Below are 19,793 nucleotides of genomic sequence, written 5' to 3'. Positions count from 1 at the left end.
TTCCAGAATTATTACAAAGGTTGTTTATTAATGTTTTGAAAGGATGCTAGGTGCTATAGTAAAAACAATTCACTTAGCAAGCCTATTTGGTAGATCTGAAATGTAAAATTTTTTGTTTACGTTATTTTTGGTCTTGAAAATACCTTTGGAAAAACTGGGGAGAAGGAAGAAATGGTTTTGTTTGACACGTGCCAGTCATGGGCCGAGCTGAGAGCGCTGCTGCGGGCTTCTCCCGCTTGTTTCCTGCAAATCTTTTGAACAGTTTTCTAACTCACTGTGAGGGTGGGCCTTTTAGTGGCAGAGCGTCCGTTCGAAAGGCCTCCTCCATGCCTCCGGGGTCACACAGCAAGGAACACAGCTGGGCTCAGTGACCACCACCCCCGCTGCCCCCTGGCAGGCGCCCCTTCCACAGAAAGCCCCGGACGGTAGAGCAGTGCCTCCAAGTGACCAGTGCTGGCCCGGACCAAGAGTGAACAGTACAAGTTACGCTGTGAGCCCAGCCAAAGCGCGGTGATGCATCTTAAAGGAACCGTACGGCTTTCTCGTGTAAAACAACACCCTCTTCACTCTGTTCTTTTTCTTCCAAAGATACTTTAAAGATCACCAAAGTATTTTTCATTTCAGAATCTCCCGGTACTTTCTCCCAAGTAGGTTTGCCAAGTGAGTTACGTTGGTGCAGTGTCTAAGTCTCCTTTCAGAGCATCCACAGGAGCACGTACGTGCAATCGCTCCAGAGCCCGGTGGGCGGGTGTTAAACCAGGAGCCTCTCAGGACAGGCTGCCTCTGACCAGGGGCAGGATGCTTGACCTCACGCCAGGTCCCCTCCCAGGAGTGCTCACCACGCGCTTCCCCAACGCTGGACGTTCTGCGTCCTGCACTGGTTCTGGGCGGGAGGGCGAAGTTCTGCACAGGACAAACTTACCTGCAACCAGCCACGTGGTTTCTGGTTGGTGGCCAAGCTTGCCTCTTACCCTGCAGGAGCTGAAAGTTAAAATTTAACATAAAATACGAAGCAATCAGATTTAAAGAAAATAATAACAGGCACAGATTGCCAGTGGAGTTGGGTGGAAACCGTCTCCCTCAGGTGAAGGATTAGCCAACTATACCGTGCTGTGTAAGGTGAAGGACGCCCTGGAGTGTGGTGGGAACAGCAACTATCGGACATAGAAAACCTACAGGTAGAAGACAAATCATCGGGAGAACATCTCAGCATCTCCATTTCACTGAAGTCCTTCCGAAGTCTCGCATGTGGCGTGGAGCTCTCCTCTGGCACAGGTGGGGTGCCGTGCAGAGCTGGGGGCGGGGAGGGGCCGAGAACCCTCTGCACTGTGGGTTCGCGCCGCGGTGTGACATGGGACGGGTCCCTTCCTTTTCTGTGCGTTAAGTTCTCCCCCATCCTCACCGCGGGTCCCGTGACTAGTGATCTCGCTAATCGGCATCGGTAGCGGTTTGTGCGCAAGACTGAGCGCCCGTCCGAAAGAGTCTGCTTTCTGTCTCCAGCGGCTCGCCCTCAGTCCTGTGGAGCGTTCCACCTCCTTCCCTGCGAGTGAGATGGTGTGATGAACCCCCGCAGAATTCCCATAAACGCGAGCACCTCAGTCACGCTGCCCCGGAACAGCCTGCATTTTGTCCAGACTTCTGCGGCCGGTACTGGAGGAGTCTCTCGGCGAGAGAGTCAGTGGCAGAGAAGTGGGAGTTGACGTGAGTTGTGGGAGCTGGTAGTCGCTCGTGACTTCCGACGCGGGAGGGTTCCCGTGACGAAGATGAAACGAGGCGTACGTCAGTTCAGAGGCAGGGCGGCCACGCTGCTAACAGGGCGGCTTCTCAGGGGCTCTGGGGATTAGTGCTCCTTACGAATGTGCGTGCAGGGCTACCGGGAACACATTAGCTTCCCAAGTAGGACGCCGTTGGATACAATTTTTTAACATAATTTATAGTTTAATAAAGTCCTCTGTGATTTCTGGAAATTAAACTCCAATATTAAACATTAGACAAGTGCTTTCCCTCTCCCTTTGCTCACTGGCAGGCGAAGAGGCCCATTTCTCTGTGGTGGCCTCGCTGGGGTCCCCGTGTCTCTGTCCCCGCGCCGGTGCCAGCCGGAGGCTCAGTGACCTCCGTGTTTGTGTTAACCGCTCCCAGGACGGTCTGCTGAGAGCAGCCACAAGCACGCAGATCGATACTAAATATAGCGGCAGGGTTTAAAGGAATGATGACCCAGCACAGCAATTGTGGGTGGGCGGCAATCACTTCAGTGCCTCCGGCCCTAAGCTGGCCCCCCCCCCACCCTGCCCCGGGGGCGCGGCAGCCCACGTCCAAGGGCAGAACCGCCCGCCTCCTTCTCTGCTCCCTCCCACCTTCTGTGACCTCACTACACCCTGGACACTTGGCCAAGGTCACCAAAGCCGAGGCCGACTGTCAGTTGTATTTCTCGACTCATCAGTTGCATCCAGTTCCAGGGACGCGTGTCCCTTTGCTGGTGGCTTCCCGGGCCTCTCCCTCTGGCCACAGTCTCCACAGCGGTGAAGGCCTTCCCGGTGCCCCTCTGCCCTGTCGCCGCATGCAGCCCCTTAGTGTGTCCCTCGGCGCCGTGGCCTTGCCCCCCCCACATCCCAGTGCCAGCCCAGACTGGACACCAGTCCGGCAGACTCGGCAGCCCTGTGGATGTTCCCTTGGTACATCTCACAGACGTTCCACAAACGGCGTGTCACTCTCCGCGTTTTCTCCGCCCAGGTCTTCTCAGCTCCGTGGTGCTTTGCACGGTCCCCACCCTGTGCTCCACACTCTGTCACAGTTGCTGCCTCACCCCAACAGTGTGGGAGAGGCTTGCATCGCTTCCAAAGAGCCGGCATGCTTCAGGGGGGCAGTGCTTTCAGCCCTGGGGGGTGGGGGGCAGGAGTTCAGCAAATGCTGCGCGGGTGACTGAGGACACCGGGGTCTGGGCAGCGGCCCTCCCCTCACTGCAGGTTGCCGCCTCCAGGCAGGCGACCTCCGTTTCTCCCTGGACGGGTAGGGTGGGGGTTGGGGTTGGGTGCTTCATACATTTTGAGGCTATGATATTAGATGAATTCGAATTTAAATTTTAGTTACTTTCAATTAGATTGAACTTTCTATTATTATTAAATCTTCAGTAATTCTTTTCACTTTAAATCTGATTTCCTAATATTTACATCAGTTTGCTTTAATTAAGGTATTTTTCCTTTATCTTTTTTTCCAGCTGTTTATTCTCATATGCTTTTACATGTCACTTGTAAACAGCATACACTGGATTTGTGGGAGTTTTGGTCAATCTTCCAGTCATTGTTTTTGAGAGATAACTTAGTTCATTTGTATGCAATGCAGTTACTGAGAAAATAGACCTATTCATTTTCTTTTCCATTGGTCCTACCCACTTTAGGTTTCTTTTTCTCTCCTTTACGTTTTTGAGTATTTTGCTCACATTTCATTTGTCCCCCTCTCCTAGTTTCGAAGATGGATTATTGGTTCGTTGGAAATCAGAGTATATTAACTTACCGACGTCTGGAGCCCATTAATATCATGACCTTGACACAGGCTCCTCAGAACGTTTTTATCTCCTTTCCTACTTCGGACTTCCATTGTATTGTTCTGTTTATGCCAATTAGTCTTTGTTTTCATTGTGAATCCCATAAGGCTTTATTATTACCATTTTATGTGATTAAGGTCACTTAGATTAATTCACATTTTTATCAACTCTCTTACCTTCTATTCAACAATTTGAACACTCTTCCTGTGTTTGAGAAATTTACAGTCTTCTGACTTGCCCCCTTTTGCCTTCAGGGGTCAGCTGTGAATGTCCCGGACTCTCTGATAGCCACGTCATGGGCAGGCCACCGACAGGGGTCTGATATGGTGGACCCCTCGCAGCCTGAGGCAGAAGCCGGTGGGGTGACAGAACCCCCCAGGCCAGGACGCCGGCACCTGCCTCCGTGGGCCAGGGGCCTCGGCAGCAGCGTCTCCTGAAGAACCGCCCAGGTCTGCATGTTGGCAGGCCGATCGGCAGCGTTTATTGGTCAACGGCCACTTTGTCCAAGTGGAGCTGTGCCATTTGGGGTGTGTGTGTGAGTGTGTGCGTGAGTGAGTGTGTGAGTGTGGCCTTAGCCATGGCCAGCCGGGGCAGAAGTGGGGACTGAGTCTGATTCAGAACTGTGTCTGGACTGCGTTCTCCCCGTCTCCCTGAGGTCTGCACCCAGTTTCCGTCTGTGCACCGTCGTCTTCAGAACTCACTCGTGGCATGACAGTCCCTAAAAATTCTTCCCTTTAAAAAATTTTAATGACTAATTTTGAGAAACTGGCTTTGGAGAAAAACTCGAAACATGAATAGGAATTCTATTCCACACTTTTCACATCTTGCTCAGGGTGGTTAATCTGAGTCGATTCCGTTGCACGGACAAGGTGCTAATGCCCCACCATCTTCCAGACAGCCCGCGAAGCAGACGCATCTCAGCAGGTGTTTCCACAGACCCCAGGTTCGCAGTACCTCCTAACGGAAGCGCACGACGTTACAATTCTAAGCTGTAACTGGACGGTGGAACTCAGCATCCAGAACCCTGCCTTTGGAAATCAGCCAGACTGAGTTGTAACTCATTTCTAATGTAGTCGCGTGTTCTGTATTTCCACGCCAGGACTGAGACGCATTTGGGAGGTGACTTGAATCAAAGTGGACATTTATCTGTGTGTGTTGCTTCTTTGTGTTCTTTATTCTTAAGATATTAAACAGTTAATCATTTAAGGGGATCAAATCATCCTTAAAAATCATGTTTTGGGGGGGTGCAAATGAAAATATTGCACAAACACATTTGCATAATAGAAATAGGCAAAACTTAATTGTAACTCTCACAAGAAAAGCATATTATTGTATTTATTTTAGAAATAAAATAGGCATATCCTCTTTGAATTACAGATATACTTCTGTTCTCTTAGAGATAAAGATCTAGATATTAAAAATTCACCAAAGTTAGCGAAGTATTAAGCAAAGATGATATATCATTTGTCCCTTTCTTGGGCACAACACCAAAAACAGATTTAAATTAAAAGCTCAGGGTAAGAATTCAGAAACAGGGAATTGTTCAAGTTAACATCGATCGCTCTCTACAAATAGGAGGAAGGTATGGGCTACCTGTGTTTGCTGCAGGCTTGCTCCCAGACGGCTCTCTGAGTCACAGCAGGAGGCCTACCTGTGAGTGCTGCGCTCACCTGTTCACACTGTCTTTCTGTCTTTTGTTTGGGAAGCTGTCTTGGAGAGCTGGGGCTTCGGGTCCATTTTCACAATAAAAGCGAGAACATATCGCCCTCTAGTGTGGAAAAGATGAGGCAATCCGAAAATGGTTTAGAAATACAGAAATAATTCGCTTCAAAAAGCAAATTTCTTATTTTTTCTTTTCAAATAAATACGAGGTTCTGGCATACAGGTTACCATTTTGAATTTTAGGGAGACAAATGCCAGGCATGATTAATCTACTTTGTGGCCCATGTAATACACAATGCTAACTGAACTGAAAATAAACTTTTTTAAAAAAAGATCTCCGGTTTGCAGGACGACACCCAACTAACTGAGCCACACCAGTCAGAGCAACTTAGGGTTTTAATACTTTACTCTTTGTAATACTGATTATATTATTTTTATGGTAGTTTTAGATGGCTATTTTAAAACTTTAGGGAAGCTAAATTGGTTATAATACTTACCTCCTAGCATTTTTATTACTTTGTATTATGAAAAGTAACTGTAAATATGACTTGAATTGTTAAAAAGTAAAGAGCCCAATTCAGTAGCATAGGTCTCTCCGTGGGCACAGGTGGCTTTGTGGGTCCCGGGCAGCCAGACTCTGAGCCCCGTGAAAAAGCCTCCCCCTTCTCTGAAATGCAAGACCAAGGCTTGGATACCAAGTTCCCTAGGAAAAAACCTTCCACAAAATCACACGAGGAGAAAGTTAGTGACCAGGTGAGAAAGAACAAGAGTTTGTCATTGTATTCATAACATCACAGTCCGATACAAAGCAAATTCTGGAGGAAAATGTGCCAGTATGAGAAAATAACCCAAGTGTCTCCAGCTGTCCACGCCCATGGGTACGGAGTGTGTAAGCACAGGAAGAAGCGTGTACAGGGTTCAGCACCGTCTGCAGTCTCAGGCAGGGCTGGGGGCGGAGGCGCGGTCCTACCCCCTGGGCAAGGAGAGCCTGCTGTCTGTCCAGACCAGGAAGTGCAGCTCGGTCACCTTGGGCAGCTCCCGCATAGATAAATTGTTTATACGGGGAGAAAGACCACGAAGGTCGGAAGTGCAAACCCTGCTGCACAGGTGGGCTGTCCGCAGACAGAAGGAAAACGGTAAATAAAGAGAAATTACACGTGAACGGAAACAAAGAACCCAGGTGTGTGCTGTGATGAGTCAGTGTAGTCACAGAGTCGCAGGTGTGCCTGGGGAGAGGGCGCTTGTGACAGGCTGGTGCACTGACCTGTGGAGTGGGCGCCGGAGGGCGCCTTTGCCCCTGGCCTGGGGGAGAGCGGGGGCGGGGGGGGGGGGGGCGGCGCGTGTCCAGGGCGGCACTGAGTGTCCGCCAGTTCCACTTTCCTGTAGGGGTTGGGGACCTATCATTTGAAAAAACATATATCTTTCTTGAAAGATGATTTTAAGTTTTGGAATGTTCCTTCCCCAGGAGAGCGGAAAGTTCCATGAACATTCGGGAATAAGTGGTTAAATGTTTACACAGCACAATTTTAATTAAGGACCACCGTTTTATTAACGTGAGCTAATTCTCCATAATATTCCTAAAAGCAAAGAAAAATCTTACGAAGCAGAAGCTCATGGAAACAGAGCCCTTGACAAAAGAGTTCCCACCCACGGACCATGAAAAGGCGGCGCTGGCTGAAATATTGCGAATTCTGAGGTCACCCCAACTTCCAACACAGATTCTGGTGGGCAAGTCCCCCGTTCACCTCTAGGTTTTTTCCCACATTTTTGATAGGTATTTCTAACTTTGACTATCCAAATGTTTGATTGCAATAAAACTTGCTGATACGTGAGTTAAATTATTTACGCTAATCCCTGTTTTGGTTTCATGTCACTTAGTCCTTGGATTTTTCACCAGTGCGACCTCATCTGTCCCTTCCGTAAACCCTCTAAATCTCCATTTCCTCTTCTTAGAGCAGGGGTGTCACACTCATTTTCACCGGGGGCCGTGTCAGCCTCGCGGTTGCCTTCAAAGGGCCGTATGTAATTTGAGGACTGTATAAATGTAACTGTTCCTTAACTAGGGGCAAGGAGCTCAGCGCTGCCACTGGGCAGAAACAAGGTGCCGGGCGGATAAAAGAAGGTGGAGGGCCGGATCCGGCCATGGGCCTGGTGTTTACCACCTGTGTCTTGGACTAATAAGGACTAAGCAGGCGGGTATGCCCACGGAATGTAGCCTAGACCCTGGGGAGCAGCCGCAGCCGCCACCTGGTTCTTCCAGCTATGCTGGGCCTCAACAGTGGTAGGACGCGGCCTAAGAGACGCCAAGGACCCGGCGGTTTGCGGGGTCCCAGCCCCGCTTCCCTCCGGGCACCTCTCCTTCCAAATGTGCCGTCTCCCGCCAGGAGCTACGCAGGCCACCCTTGCCGCTTCGGCCGGAGGTCGCTGGAGAGGCCCTGGGCAGTGGGCTCCACAGGCTGCAGGTCATGGGGAGGCAGGTTGTCACGAGGAACCCTGAGACCCTGAGCGGGTCTCCCGGTCCAGACTTCCAGCAGGAGGCTTTCTAGGGCGGAGACAGGCAGGTCTCAGCAGGGCCTCCGGTGAACCTGCCCAGGGGCGCTGAGCTGTCGCAACCTGGCCGCTGCCTGCGCCCCACGCGTGGGCGGCTGCCTCAGAAGAGCCTGAGTTGCGGCGCTGGGACACACCAGGCTCCTGTCCGTGGTCAGTTGCTGGCAGGTCCCGGTTCACCCTGCACGATGCTTTGCACAACGGCAAAATAAACATGTTACCATATCGACGAGCCTCCTTAACCGGGTTTTGACTGCTGCAGCATTTTAACGTCTTCACTGTAGCCCTTAAGTGAATGTCAGTCACTTTATGACTCATTTACTGCGTGTCGTTGCTAAAATGCTCTCACTTTTCTGCTTCCACCTTCCCGAGAGTCTGGGGTTGCTGTTTTTGTCCTTTGGCAAGGGGCACCACGGACGTCAGTGTGTAGAAAACTCCATCCTCTCGGGACCCCCAAGCCTTCACGCCGCCACCACACAGAACACTTCCCACCGCAGGCCTGTGGGTTCTCCTCCAGTGCGTGCTCTCGCTCCAGGCCCCCAGCAGGCGTCCCACAGCTGGGCCCCTTCTCGCCCCAGAGGCGAGGGCTCAGGCCCAGGGGGCTGCCCCTCTTCAGGTGGCGGTCACAGGAGCAGGTACGCCTCTGTCCGGCTTGGCTAGGAGAGGGAGGCCCCCAGACCTCACCATGGGCTCCGCTGTGCCCTGGAGCCGCTCACAGGACCCCGGGCAGCACTTGTGTTCCCGGTTTATAGTGGGATAGGGAGCACAGGCTGCCACCACGTGAGGGAGCCCAGCCACGTCTGGGAGGCCCTGGGTGTGGGCGCGCCCAGCCCTCCTGGTATGTGGGTGTGTTCCCCAACCTGCATGCCCCCCAAACCCCACAGTTTTGGGATTCTTATGGCAGCTTCATCACGAAGGCTTGAGTCATCCCTTAGTTAATTTCTAGCCGCTGTGCCCATCCCAGAGGACTGGGGTGGGGCTGAAAGTCCGGGGCTTCTCATCCTGTCCCCAGCCAGGAGCCCAACAGGCCTGGCCTCATCAGAACAAAGAAGCTGCTCTCACCCCGGAGATTCCAGGGGTTTCCAGAGCCCTGTGTTCCAATTTGAGATGCAGACGAATCACAGGCCACCTCTCTCGGGAACTGTGCCAAACCATCTCTTCTCTCAGGCCCAAGACATCAGTAAACATGTTTGGTATACCATGGTTTTATTTCCCAGGCCGACTGGCCTCCACGGCTGAGCATGGGCTAGTTTGGTTAGGGAGGGAGAAACTGGAGGGTGGAATGGGAAGGAATGACGACTCTAGGTTAAAGCGAGTGCACACATTCAAACGCCCTCTCTACAATGGTAACAATGTGTATCTATCGTTCTTCTAACTCTAAACATATTAATGTTAAATGTCGCATTTAAATTTTATTTATTCTCTGGGTTGACAGATTCTAATCCCATATGCTTTTCCATTTCTTTTTCACTGTTGTATATTATCATGAGCTGTTCTAATATGCAAAGTTGACATCTTTTATATACTCAAAAAATACAAGTCCCAGTTTTGATGTCAGAATAGATGAAGATGTAACAAAGTATTGGCTTTGCGGGCACTCAGTGTCTTTTCAAATTCCTAATTGACTTTATTTTTAAAGCACTAAACAAACCCCACAGAACATTTGGATTGAATAGATTTCTGCCCCCGCAGAGCCATGAGCGTAGGGGTCGGCCTCAGTGGGTTTTTCAATCAGATACATGAGCTCGGAGAAGTCCGGCAGTGGGCACCATTCAAGGCTGGATAAACTCTTTCGGCAAATTTCAAATCTCTTGCTTTATTTACTATATTTGTTATTCATATATATATATATCATTTAATTTACATTTTTAAAATTAACTTTCTGAACGTTTTCAAACATTTACAAAAGTAGAGGGTAGAACATAATTGATTCATCTATTTTGTGCCAAAGCCTTTTTATTGCTGTATTTCATTGCTTTTAAGTGAATACAATTCAATTTGTTTAAAGGGAAATGAATTATGAAGCACATGGAAGGCTTTTGGAGAGCAAATAATTATCTTAAAGAACTATATTTGATAAAAGAGTATTAATCAGTCCTTAACGTGGGAGTTAATCTTCTTTTGAACTGGATGTGAAATCACCAGGGAGATTTTCGAACCAGCTCACTGCCTGTTACAGGGAAAACTCAGGTCTGTTTATACATTTGGAATCTGTTCTGTAGATATTTGAAATTTTTAAGTCATGGACTTTTGAGTTGTCGTAAAGATATTTTTTCAAAAACCTAGGACATAAACAAGTGTTATTTCAATTTATTGTTGAATTGTATTTAACTTACTAACTAGGAAAAATGTACCTCAGTACACAAAAACATAAAATGGAAACAGGGACATAATATAATGTTTAATTATTTAGTCTAATAATCTTCTAAATATTAATAGTCATTAATTACTCAGATTCCTCAAATTAGACAGTGAAATGCAGAAGCAACGTGTCTACAATGTGATGAAATGCACACCCCTCATAAAACATGCTAATTTGTTTCTCTTTAGCACCTGATACACCTTAGAAGGGCCACTGACTAAAAGCATGAAAGTTTTCGGTTGCTTTCCCAGGGACACTAGTTCGGCAAACCGGGAAATGGAAAATTCCAGAAGTAGCTTGATACAATTTTGAGAGGCGTGAAGAAAAATGGTACAGAAAGGAATTCACTAAAAATGAGTCACCCATACCAAAAAAAAAAAAACCACCCAAAACACCTGACAAAGACGGAAAACGTTGTCCATCGTGGTGAAGCGGTTGGGGACAGGTGGGTTTCGACGGCCTCCGTGCTGTTTTTCTTGGAGCTGGGCGCACTGACAGGGACACAGAACGTTGGGCTGTGCCCCTCTGGGGTGCAGCCCAACGAGGGGCACCCGGGGTTGAATCTGGATCACAGGCGCAGGCCAGGGGAGGACTGCGCCCCCAGAAAAGCTGGTGGGGGCTCTGACCTCCCCCGGCCCCGCCCGAAGTCATCAGGGGATGCGAGGGTGGTCGCTCCACTGTGCTCTTTCTCCCCTGGCCTGTCCCTCACTTCGCTTGCAGGGATGGAGGAGGAGAAGCCCCGTCTGTCGGGCTGTTATTCCGGGGGGGGGGGGGGGAGGACAGGTGCCTCCGTATGACTTCAGAACAGGGTGCCAGAAAGGGGGGTCCTGTCACTGCTGTCCACATCAGACACAGCCACCCCTCCGCTTGGCCCTCCAGCCCTTAGCCATGGCTCTCGGTCCCCAAACACACGCCTGGCTTCCCAGCCCTGGGGGGTGCAGAAGGGTCCCTGTCAGGAGACACCAATTGTCGAGTAAATGCATGTTCTGCACTAAAGCTGCTTTCTTGCCTCTTCTTTGAGATGACTGGTTTGAAAAACTATCTGTATTAAAAAATTGTATATACAAATATACAGGCAAATATATATACGTGTGTATGTATGTTTTATAAAAATCGAATAGGTTTCTGTATTCTTGAGAACGTCAAAAAAACCAACCGTCCTCGAGGTAGTGAAACCTGGACTACACACATCAGGCTGCTGCTTTCAGCAGATTAACCACCAGAAGGTGTCTGGGACCTGTGCGTCCCTTCCCATCAGCCAGTCTGCGCGCGCAGATGTGTCTGGTCGCTCGTCTCAGGTGGCTGTCTCCTCTTCCCCAGGTCCCGTGGAAGGGCTCTGCGCCAGTCTTCGCTGCGGGACACACGCAGACCCTCCCCAGCCTGCGTCCCGGGCGCTGCGCCCCCAGCTCCAGCCGCTGTGACCCCCCGGCCCCGTCCATGGTCTGCCATGGTTACATGAACCTGCGGGAAGCGGCGTTCGCACCGTCTCGGCCTGGGTCCACCATGGCACGTTAGGGGACAGCCCGGGAGGAGCTTCCAGAGCAGGCTTATGAAAGATGAATCTCCTCGGGAAGTTTCGCAGAAGCTTCCGCACACTGACCGTGCTCTTGGCCACCTTCTGCCTGGCCAGCATCCTCGTGTCCGCCTATTTTCTCTACGCGGGCTACCGACAGGCGGGGACGCTGGTGGAAACCACCGCCGGGGCCGGGTGCGCAGGCGCCAGAACCCCGCCCGACCGGCCGGCGCCCGGGCCCGCGGGGCTGAGGACCGCCCGGCCCCTCGACGCGGGGCGCACGGACGCCACGGTGCTGCTGTTCGTGGAGAGCCAGTACTCGCAGCTGGGCCAGGACATCGTCGCCATCCTGGAGTCCAGCCGCTTCCAGTACCACATGGTCATCGCCCCCGGCAGGGGCGACATCCCCCCTCTCACCGAGGGCGGCCGGGGCAAGTACGCGCTGGTGGTCTATGAAAACATCCTCAAGTACGCAGGCATGGACGCGTGGAGCCGCGAGCTCCTGGAGAAGTACTGCGCGGAGTACGGCGTGGGCATCGTCGGCTTCCACAGGGCCACGGCGCACAGCGCGCCCCACGCCCCGCTGCGCGGCTTCCCCCTGAGCCTGGCCAGCCACCTGGCCCTGCGGGACTGCTTCGTCAGCCCGCAGGCGCCGCTGCTGCGCATCGCCAAGGCGCCCCGCGTGCACCAGGGCCCCCTGCCCGGGGAGGACTGGACCGCCTTCCAGTTCAACCACTCCACCTACCTGCCCGTGCTCCTGGCCGCGCCGCAGGCGGGGCAGGGCGCGCCATCCGAGCCAGGCCAGCCGCTCCTGGCCACGGTCATCCAGGACCTGGGGCTGCAGGACGGCATCCAGCGCGTGCTCTTTGGCAACACCTTGAACTTCTGGCTGCACAAGCTCATCTTCATCGACGCTGTGTCCTTCCTGACGGGGAAGAGGCTGGCCTTGTCCCTGGACAGGTACATCCTCGTGGACATCGACGACATCTTTGTGGGGAAGGAGGGAACCCGCATGAACGTCAAAGATGTGAAGGTAAGAATGTCATCGTTTTTGCTTTCACTGACTCGGTGGTATTGCTAAGGCTTAATTTCAATGCTTGGGGTTCCGCGTGACTCCAATGTTGAGGCGCAGAAGGTTTGAGTAAAACAGTCATGGAAAAGAGTCTTGAACTAAGGCGTAGCTGTTGCTCACACAGACCCGGATGCTCTGAGGGCTAGACCGCATTATTCCGCAGGTACTCGAGCTCACCCTCCTTGCCTGGTCTCAGCCTGGCCACCCCCACTAGACCCACGGCACAGTCCCCCATTTGGGGCGTGGTGACCTTTGTGCCGGTGAGACCAATGCACCACAGAGCTCTGTCCCCAGAGCTCTGATCCCCTGCCCTGCCGGCTCTAAAATCGGTGGTAAATTCAAGATGGAGAAATAGCCAGGACCTTTCTAGAACCTCAGGGAAGCTCAGCCTGTGCTGATGGGAACTGCTCTGACACTATGCGTCTAGAGATGAAGGCACGCAGAGATTTACAGGCAGTGCGCTTGGGCAAGACTCGGACAGCTTAGGGACGCGCCATGACACTTTGGTCACGCAGGGGTGGGGCTGGGGGCCCTTCTCCGCTGGGGCCAGGCTGACCGTGTAAGGAATGCACTGTGGTCGCTGGGACGGAGCGACACCGAAGACGCTCCACTGGTTTGGCGGGCGGTTCTGGGAGTAATTTCCTGTCTTTCCATCGCAACTCGATGCTGTCGCTTGGCCTGTGCGTAACTGAACTCACGCTGTGGACAAATGCTTTTGGCCAAGATATAAGTAAAGACAACAGGGCAGAACCTGAACGTGTAAAGGAACTCAGAAGGGTCGGGATGTTTTTCTGCTAGTGGGCTTTTTGTCCTCCAAAGATGAAGCCACGATACTTATTCAAGACAGCTTTTTCCCCACCCTAAGGCATTGGGTCACCACTGTAATGAAACATGATTAAAACCAGTGAAAAACGTTCGCTGTTTAAAAATCTTCAAACACCTGGGAACCAGTGACCCCTGGTTTTATTGGGCCGTGAACGAAGCTCCGCGTGGCTGGGACCCAGATTGTTCACTTCGGGAATAGTCGGGAGGGGTTAAGTGACCCCCCCTTGCTTTTTTCTATTTACTACTCATTGTAATTCATTCAAATTCCAGTTTTATTTTCATTTCAAAGGCATAACTTACGAAGTGGCCACGTGCCTCCCCAGGTTCTGTGAGCGATTTGCACCCGAAACCTACACGGGGCCTGGCCCGGCTCAGCCTCATGGCCCAGGGCCTGAGCCGTTCGAAGGTCAGCAGGGCCGCTCAGGTGGCCTGACCCCACACGGGAGGACAGAAAAATGAAACGCAACCAGGCGTGGGGCCGAGTCCCGGGCCGGGAAGGGTCAGGGGGACTGTGTGCGTGTGAGCAAGTGTGTGTGTGTGCGTGTACAGGCGTGTAGAGTCCCATGCTCCACCCACACTCTGAAGAAAATCCTCTTTTTTGCTCCCTGTGGTGGTGTTGCTGGTTCCCCTCAGCCTGCAGCCTGGCTGGCAGGGAGGCTGTGACCCCAGGACTTAGAGGTCAACAGGAGCCACTGTTTTTCCAGTGTTAAAAGTCCAGTCTCCGTCTTGGCATTTAGTTTCTACTTTGATTTTATTTCTTGGACAAAAACAACTTTGTGGACAGAATCCGAGGTTTTGTGTAGAAAGTCAGGAGCCTCCTCCACGCCCTTCTTCCTCGCAGAGATCTTCTGGGGGCGCACCGTTTCCGCACCCACCGGCGGAGGAGCAGAAAGCCAGGAACATCCCTTCACATTGCGCAGGGAACCGGAAATATTTGCGTTTCCCGAGCTGACCTTCTATGATCTAGTCCGACGCCCAAGTCGTTCACCCCGCACCTGCGGGCTCCGCGCCTTGGGCGCCGGGCACTCAGGTTCCCAGGAGCACAGGCGGCCACAGGCACGGGCAGCACGCAGAGCCCCCCACAACACAGGCCCCGTGGACAGTGGGAACACGGAACGGGCGGCTGCGTTTCTTCGTGTAGGAATGGGGAGGTGGCCCGGAGTCCGGGGCTGGGTCGCGGGGACCCCAGCGCACATGTGGAGGTGGGAAGGATGTGCTCGGTCAGGGGCGAGCCCCGCTGGGCTGTTGCTGGGAGCTCCGGGACGGTGGGGAGCGCGGACTCACCTGTGCTGGTTGGGCGGTGAGGGAGACGAGAAGCAGCAGGGGGACAGAGGGCGAGGACATTGGCCGTGTCCCTCAGAGCGGGCGCTGCTGTCGGGCGATGCCCTGTGCCCACCACCAGTTTTAGGCCAGAAATGGGCAGGATCGCAGCTGGGGTTGGAGAAGCACACGTTGTCTGAACCAGGGGGTGCCTTTGAGAAGAGCTGTTTGAGAACCAACTACAGCAACAGAGGCATGATAGTTATTACATGTTTTTAAAAAGTGCTTGTTCAGCATATTAATGTGCACCAAGCACTGAGCTAATTAACCGTTAACGGGTAGCATGTTATTTAATTGATATTCATGAGAACACTGAGGCAATATTTGTACATTTTCTGAATGAATGAAGACAGACGTTTAGCTGATCAGTGGCAGGGAAAGGACAGACCCAGACTGTCTGTCCAGAGTGCCTAGGCTTTCTCCTCGAAACCAGGGGCTCGGGTTGGGGTGGGAGTCTCGGCCCCTACTCTTACTAGTTACCCTTGGACGTGTTCATTCACCTTTCCAGTCCCCAGAGTGTATGTAGATCCGCCACGCCACCTAAACCCACTACAGTCTTAGTATCACGGGAGCACAGGGTGAGACAAAGCATGGGGACTCGGGGGACAGAACCCGGCCTGGTGGGCTGGTGTCCCTGAGTTCCGGGGGTGGCCAGGAGGGACAGGAGCAGCTGGGGAAGCCTGTGTGGGCACCGGGCTGGCAGAAGGAGGTGCCGGTGTGGGCGCCGTGCCTTTCAGCCTGGAAGTGCCCGTTACCACACAGCACCGCCTGGGGCAGGGGAAGGGCGCTGAGCAGATGAGAGTCGGTGGGAGGTCTCATGTCAACGTGGGACACCCGGGTGGCGGCCCGAGGAAAAGCCCGTCTGTCCACATTTCCAGACGCGGGCAGAGGCGGCAGCCAGACAGAGGGATCATGGAGCTTAGCACCTGCCGTCTGTCTGGGCGGCCAGCGCTGCAGGGAAGTGAGTCGAAGAAGGAGAACAGGTCGAGTGCACCATTTTGAATATCCTTTTGCAACCCGAGGTCACAACAAGTTAACTTCACGAGGACAGTTGTCTGATGTCGCAGGATGGGAGCCATCCGCCAGGCTTCCCCCTACCCCCCACCCCCATCATAAGGCAGGAAGCCGGGAGCCTGGGCCTCATAGGCCTTCCTAGTCCTGGGGGAGGAGGTGAAGGAAGCCTTCGGGGCCCAACCCGTTGCTCGGGCTGCAGAGAGGCCCAGGTGTTCATCTGGGATTCAGCCTTTCAGACTCTCCCTTCCACCTGGTCCATGCGTCCTGCTCAACCAGATGCACAGCATGGCCTCCTGCTAACCAGGGGCGGGGCGCGCCCGATGGCTCTGTGGCAAACACAGTCTCGAGATCCGGGGTTAGCAGTGTCGAGAGAACAAGGGAAGTTAAATGCCCGTTGTTTAGTTATTGTGCCCAGAAGCTCTATGGAGAGAATCTCACTTTGTTTCCACGTGTGCACTTTCTCAAGGAGGGTTCATAGAGGACATGTCTGTTTTTTGTTAGAAACAAGGGCTTTAGAGGCATCTTCCACTGAAACCTGTTTCCTGGGTACCCACCAAGTATTTACATCTTTTAAACGCATATTTTAAAGCAAGACCTGTTACCAGCTGAGGATCTTCTGCTCAGAATAATTTTACAGCTTTTTATATACAAGCTATATTTTAACTGAAGCACGGAGATGCCCTGAATTCATTTCCACCCCCACAGGCCAAGTGGGAAGGACAGGAGTTCTCAGTGGGCGCTGGCCGAGGGGTGGCAGGGAGGAGCCGGCAGCAGGTCCCTGGACGGACAGCAGGGAGAGAGGGCAGATCCATCCGCCAGGGCAGATGGAGCCCTGGTCGCTCTGGGGAAGAGCAGACGGCAGAACCTGCTCTGGTAAAACCACCCACCCCAGCCGGCCGGCTTCAGGCAGGTGGGGCAGCGGCCTCAGGGCTCCGCCTTAACCCCCACGGACAGCCTTGGTGGGGGGGGGAGGGCACTTTTCCTGTGGGTTTTGAGTATTTTGTCATTCTCTGATGATACAAATAGTGATTGATTAATTAACCAGCTAATTGGCTCAGATTATAAAGAACCTCTTCAGCCAGGGCTGCTCAGTTTTTGTTGTGAGAATCCCCAATAGAGTTCAAGGAAGGGATTCATAGCGAAAGAATCACGAAAGAGAAAATCAAAACAAAACCCACACTTGCTCCTTTTGTACTCTCTGTAGAAATGCATTGTGTTCGGAAACAATCGTAATCGTCACGGAGACATTTAGGGTGACCCTGTCTTCCAGATGAATTAAAACGTTTGTCGTCATTCTCGTTATGAAGTGGCGTGTAGACCATCTGCGGTGCTTTTTTCACCAAGGCTTCCTTCGGTTTCATTCTGTGACAGCCCCACGTTAGCAGCTTTGCCGGCTGAGTCCTGCTATTCCCAGCCCGTGTCCTGTGCGCTTCGGTGTGCGTCTGGTGACAGAACGTAACTTCGTGGTGCTGGTGGTGGTTTCCGACCACCTCATCAAATCTCCAGAAGAAGACAATGGAGAAGCCGTAATCAAAGGGTAATAGCTGTGACTTTTCACGTCAATGAACCAGCCCAGAAAGCCTCCTCACAGCCTGCCAAAAATAACCCCCTTCCTCCATACATTGTAATGACACAAAGTAGCCCAAGACCAATTATCCTGCTGAAAAAAATACGAGTTAGGCCAGCGGCTGATCTTTTCAAAAGCAGCAGCAGCGGAAGCTAAAATCCTCTTCTGCGGGGATGATTAGTCTTTTTCTTTGCAAGACAGAGCAACCGCTTTCTCGACGTAGAAGATGAACGATGAGTTTATCCTGAGCTTTCAATTCTGCTTCCAACAAGTCTGGTCTGTTGAAGAGAAGTTGCTTGTTTTCCGGACATGGACGTACGTTTTACCGAAGGAAAACAGACCATTATCTTTGGATAAAAATAATACTTGATAACATTAGTTCTGAAGAGAGGCCTGAACCCTGGCTCGCTAGTGGTGAACTATAGCCTTGTGCAGTTACGTAATGGTGAGCATCGCACTTCCCCACTTGGAGAACGAGGTCTAACAACAGTGCGTATTCCACAGGCTGCTGCAAAGACTAAATGAGCTGATCCACAAACACCACCAGGCGCATGCCGACACTCCGTCAGAATCAGCGGATCTGCTTGAAAATGGACAGTTGAAAAGATTCCTTTGATTTTTGTCAATTGTGCCATTGACGCATCTCATTGATTCTAAGCCAAAATTCGCATTCAGCGCCACGTTTTAACACTTTGGACATTAGGGCGTGCCTTTTAATCAATAGCTTCTTCTGTTCTGTGAAGTGCGGGAGTTCAAACTGAGCTCACAGCCCCTCATGCACCTGCCCAGTCACCTGGTACAGGTCCACGGGATGACACCCAGAGGCGCCAACGTTAGGTGTGTTGCCCCTCGTACTGAAACTGAACCTACAGGAAACAACGTTGCCCATCAGAAAGATTCGCGTCCTCTCCAAGACCGGAGTGTTTCCTCTCATTGGTTACAATCAAGCTGCAGGAGGTATATTTACTGTAGCTTTAGATCCACTCTGAGTGATTGCAATGCACCTGATGAGTTTGTAATGCATCGAGTCACAGCACACACTTTTAAATGGAGGAATTCTCTACCTCTTTAAATGATAGAGCACGAAAGCAAAAATCATTTCTGAAGCTTGCATTCCACAGTTAAAACTTTCCGTCAGTTGGTGCTGTGGTGGGAAGAACTTGTGACGTGAGACCTGCCTTCCTGGCCAGTCTCAAACACACGCCACAGCACGGTCGGCTGGACGGTCGGCCTTCAGACCTGGTTCGCACTGTGTGACTGAAACTCTGCTCTCTGACCACCGCCTCCCCACCCCACCCCCCTCCCCCAGCAGTGCCTGGCGCGCACCGTTTGCACTGTTTCTGAGTTTGGCTCTTTCACGACAGATTCCACGCAGGAGTGAGAACACACAGTGTTTGTGTTTCCGCGTCTGGCTCCTTGCACGTCTGTAGCCTGGCGCCCCGCAGGCCCGCTGCGCTGTTGCCAAGGGCGGGGCTCCCCCTCCTTTGAGGCCAAGGAGCATCCCATCGAGTGCACACGCCTCGTTTTCTTTGTCCTTCCCACAGTGGCGGGCGTTGGGGGGGGGGGGGTCGTGTCTTGTGGACTGTGAGTGGCGCTGCAGGGAAGGGGCGGGCAGGTGTCTCTCAGGGACCCTGAACACAGCTCCTGTGGACACTCGCTCAGACGGGGGGCGGGGGTCATTGGGCAGGTCTGTCGTCCTGGCCAAAAGGTTTGTTTAGTCTGTCCATAAAATAAAAGACACATTTTTCATTTTTCACCAATAGCTTTATTGATTGGGGTATTTTCAGTATGTCAACTAGCTCCAGCGTGATAGAACGTTGATTGTTCTCAATTAATGTCTCGATTGGATCGCTATCAACTTCAGCTGGTCTACCCGACCGTGGAGCATCGTCCAGTGAGAAATCTCCAGCACAAACCTTTGCAAACCACTTCTGACATGTTCGGTCAGTCACAGCTCCTTCTCCACACACGGCACTGATATTTTTATGTGTTTCAGTTGCATTTTTACCTTCCTTGAAATGATCGAGCATAATATGCTTCAAATGTTGCGTATTTCCTTCCATTGTCAATATTAAAATGGCTACACAAAAATTCACCAATTTTGATGGTTGTTAATGCATGCTGATATGACAGCTGTCACAGTACAATCTAATAAAATTGTTTCAAATGAAGTGAAGACAACTAAGCACTACTAGAACCTTGTAGGGAAAAAAACAAACGAGTTTTCTGCCAACCCAATATTTCAGAGTTTTTCAAGGGCCCCCGTTGTATTTCCATAATTACTGTCACTTAAACACACTTAGTAATCATGTGTTGAACTTAAAATATGTATTGAGATAATTAAAATATTATGGTAATAATTATAAAGAA

General features: G+C 51.7%; 1 protein-coding gene across 1 annotated transcript in view; it reads left to right on the top strand.

The window, feature by feature from the left end:
- LOC112312510 (bifunctional heparan sulfate N-deacetylase/N-sulfotransferase 4) overlaps positions 1-19,793 on the top strand; it is a 118,220-nt gene that overhangs the window by 7,617 nt on the left and 90,810 nt on the right. The window contains exon 2 of the mRNA XM_053912104.2: positions 11,433-12,658. Within this exon, the coding sequence (XP_053768079.1) occupies positions 11,669-12,658 (990 nt within the window). The 5' untranslated portion in view covers positions 11,433-11,668. The remainder of the gene's footprint in view (positions 1-11,432; positions 12,659-19,793) is intronic.

This window comes from Desmodus rotundus, chromosome 9 (assembly GCF_022682495.2).
Source record: "Desmodus rotundus isolate HL8 chromosome 9, HLdesRot8A.1, whole genome shotgun sequence".
NCBI lineage: Eukaryota > Metazoa > Chordata > Mammalia > Chiroptera > Phyllostomidae > Desmodus > Desmodus rotundus.
Note: the sequence above shows the minus strand (reverse complement) of the source record. Positions and strands in the feature narration are given on the sequence as shown.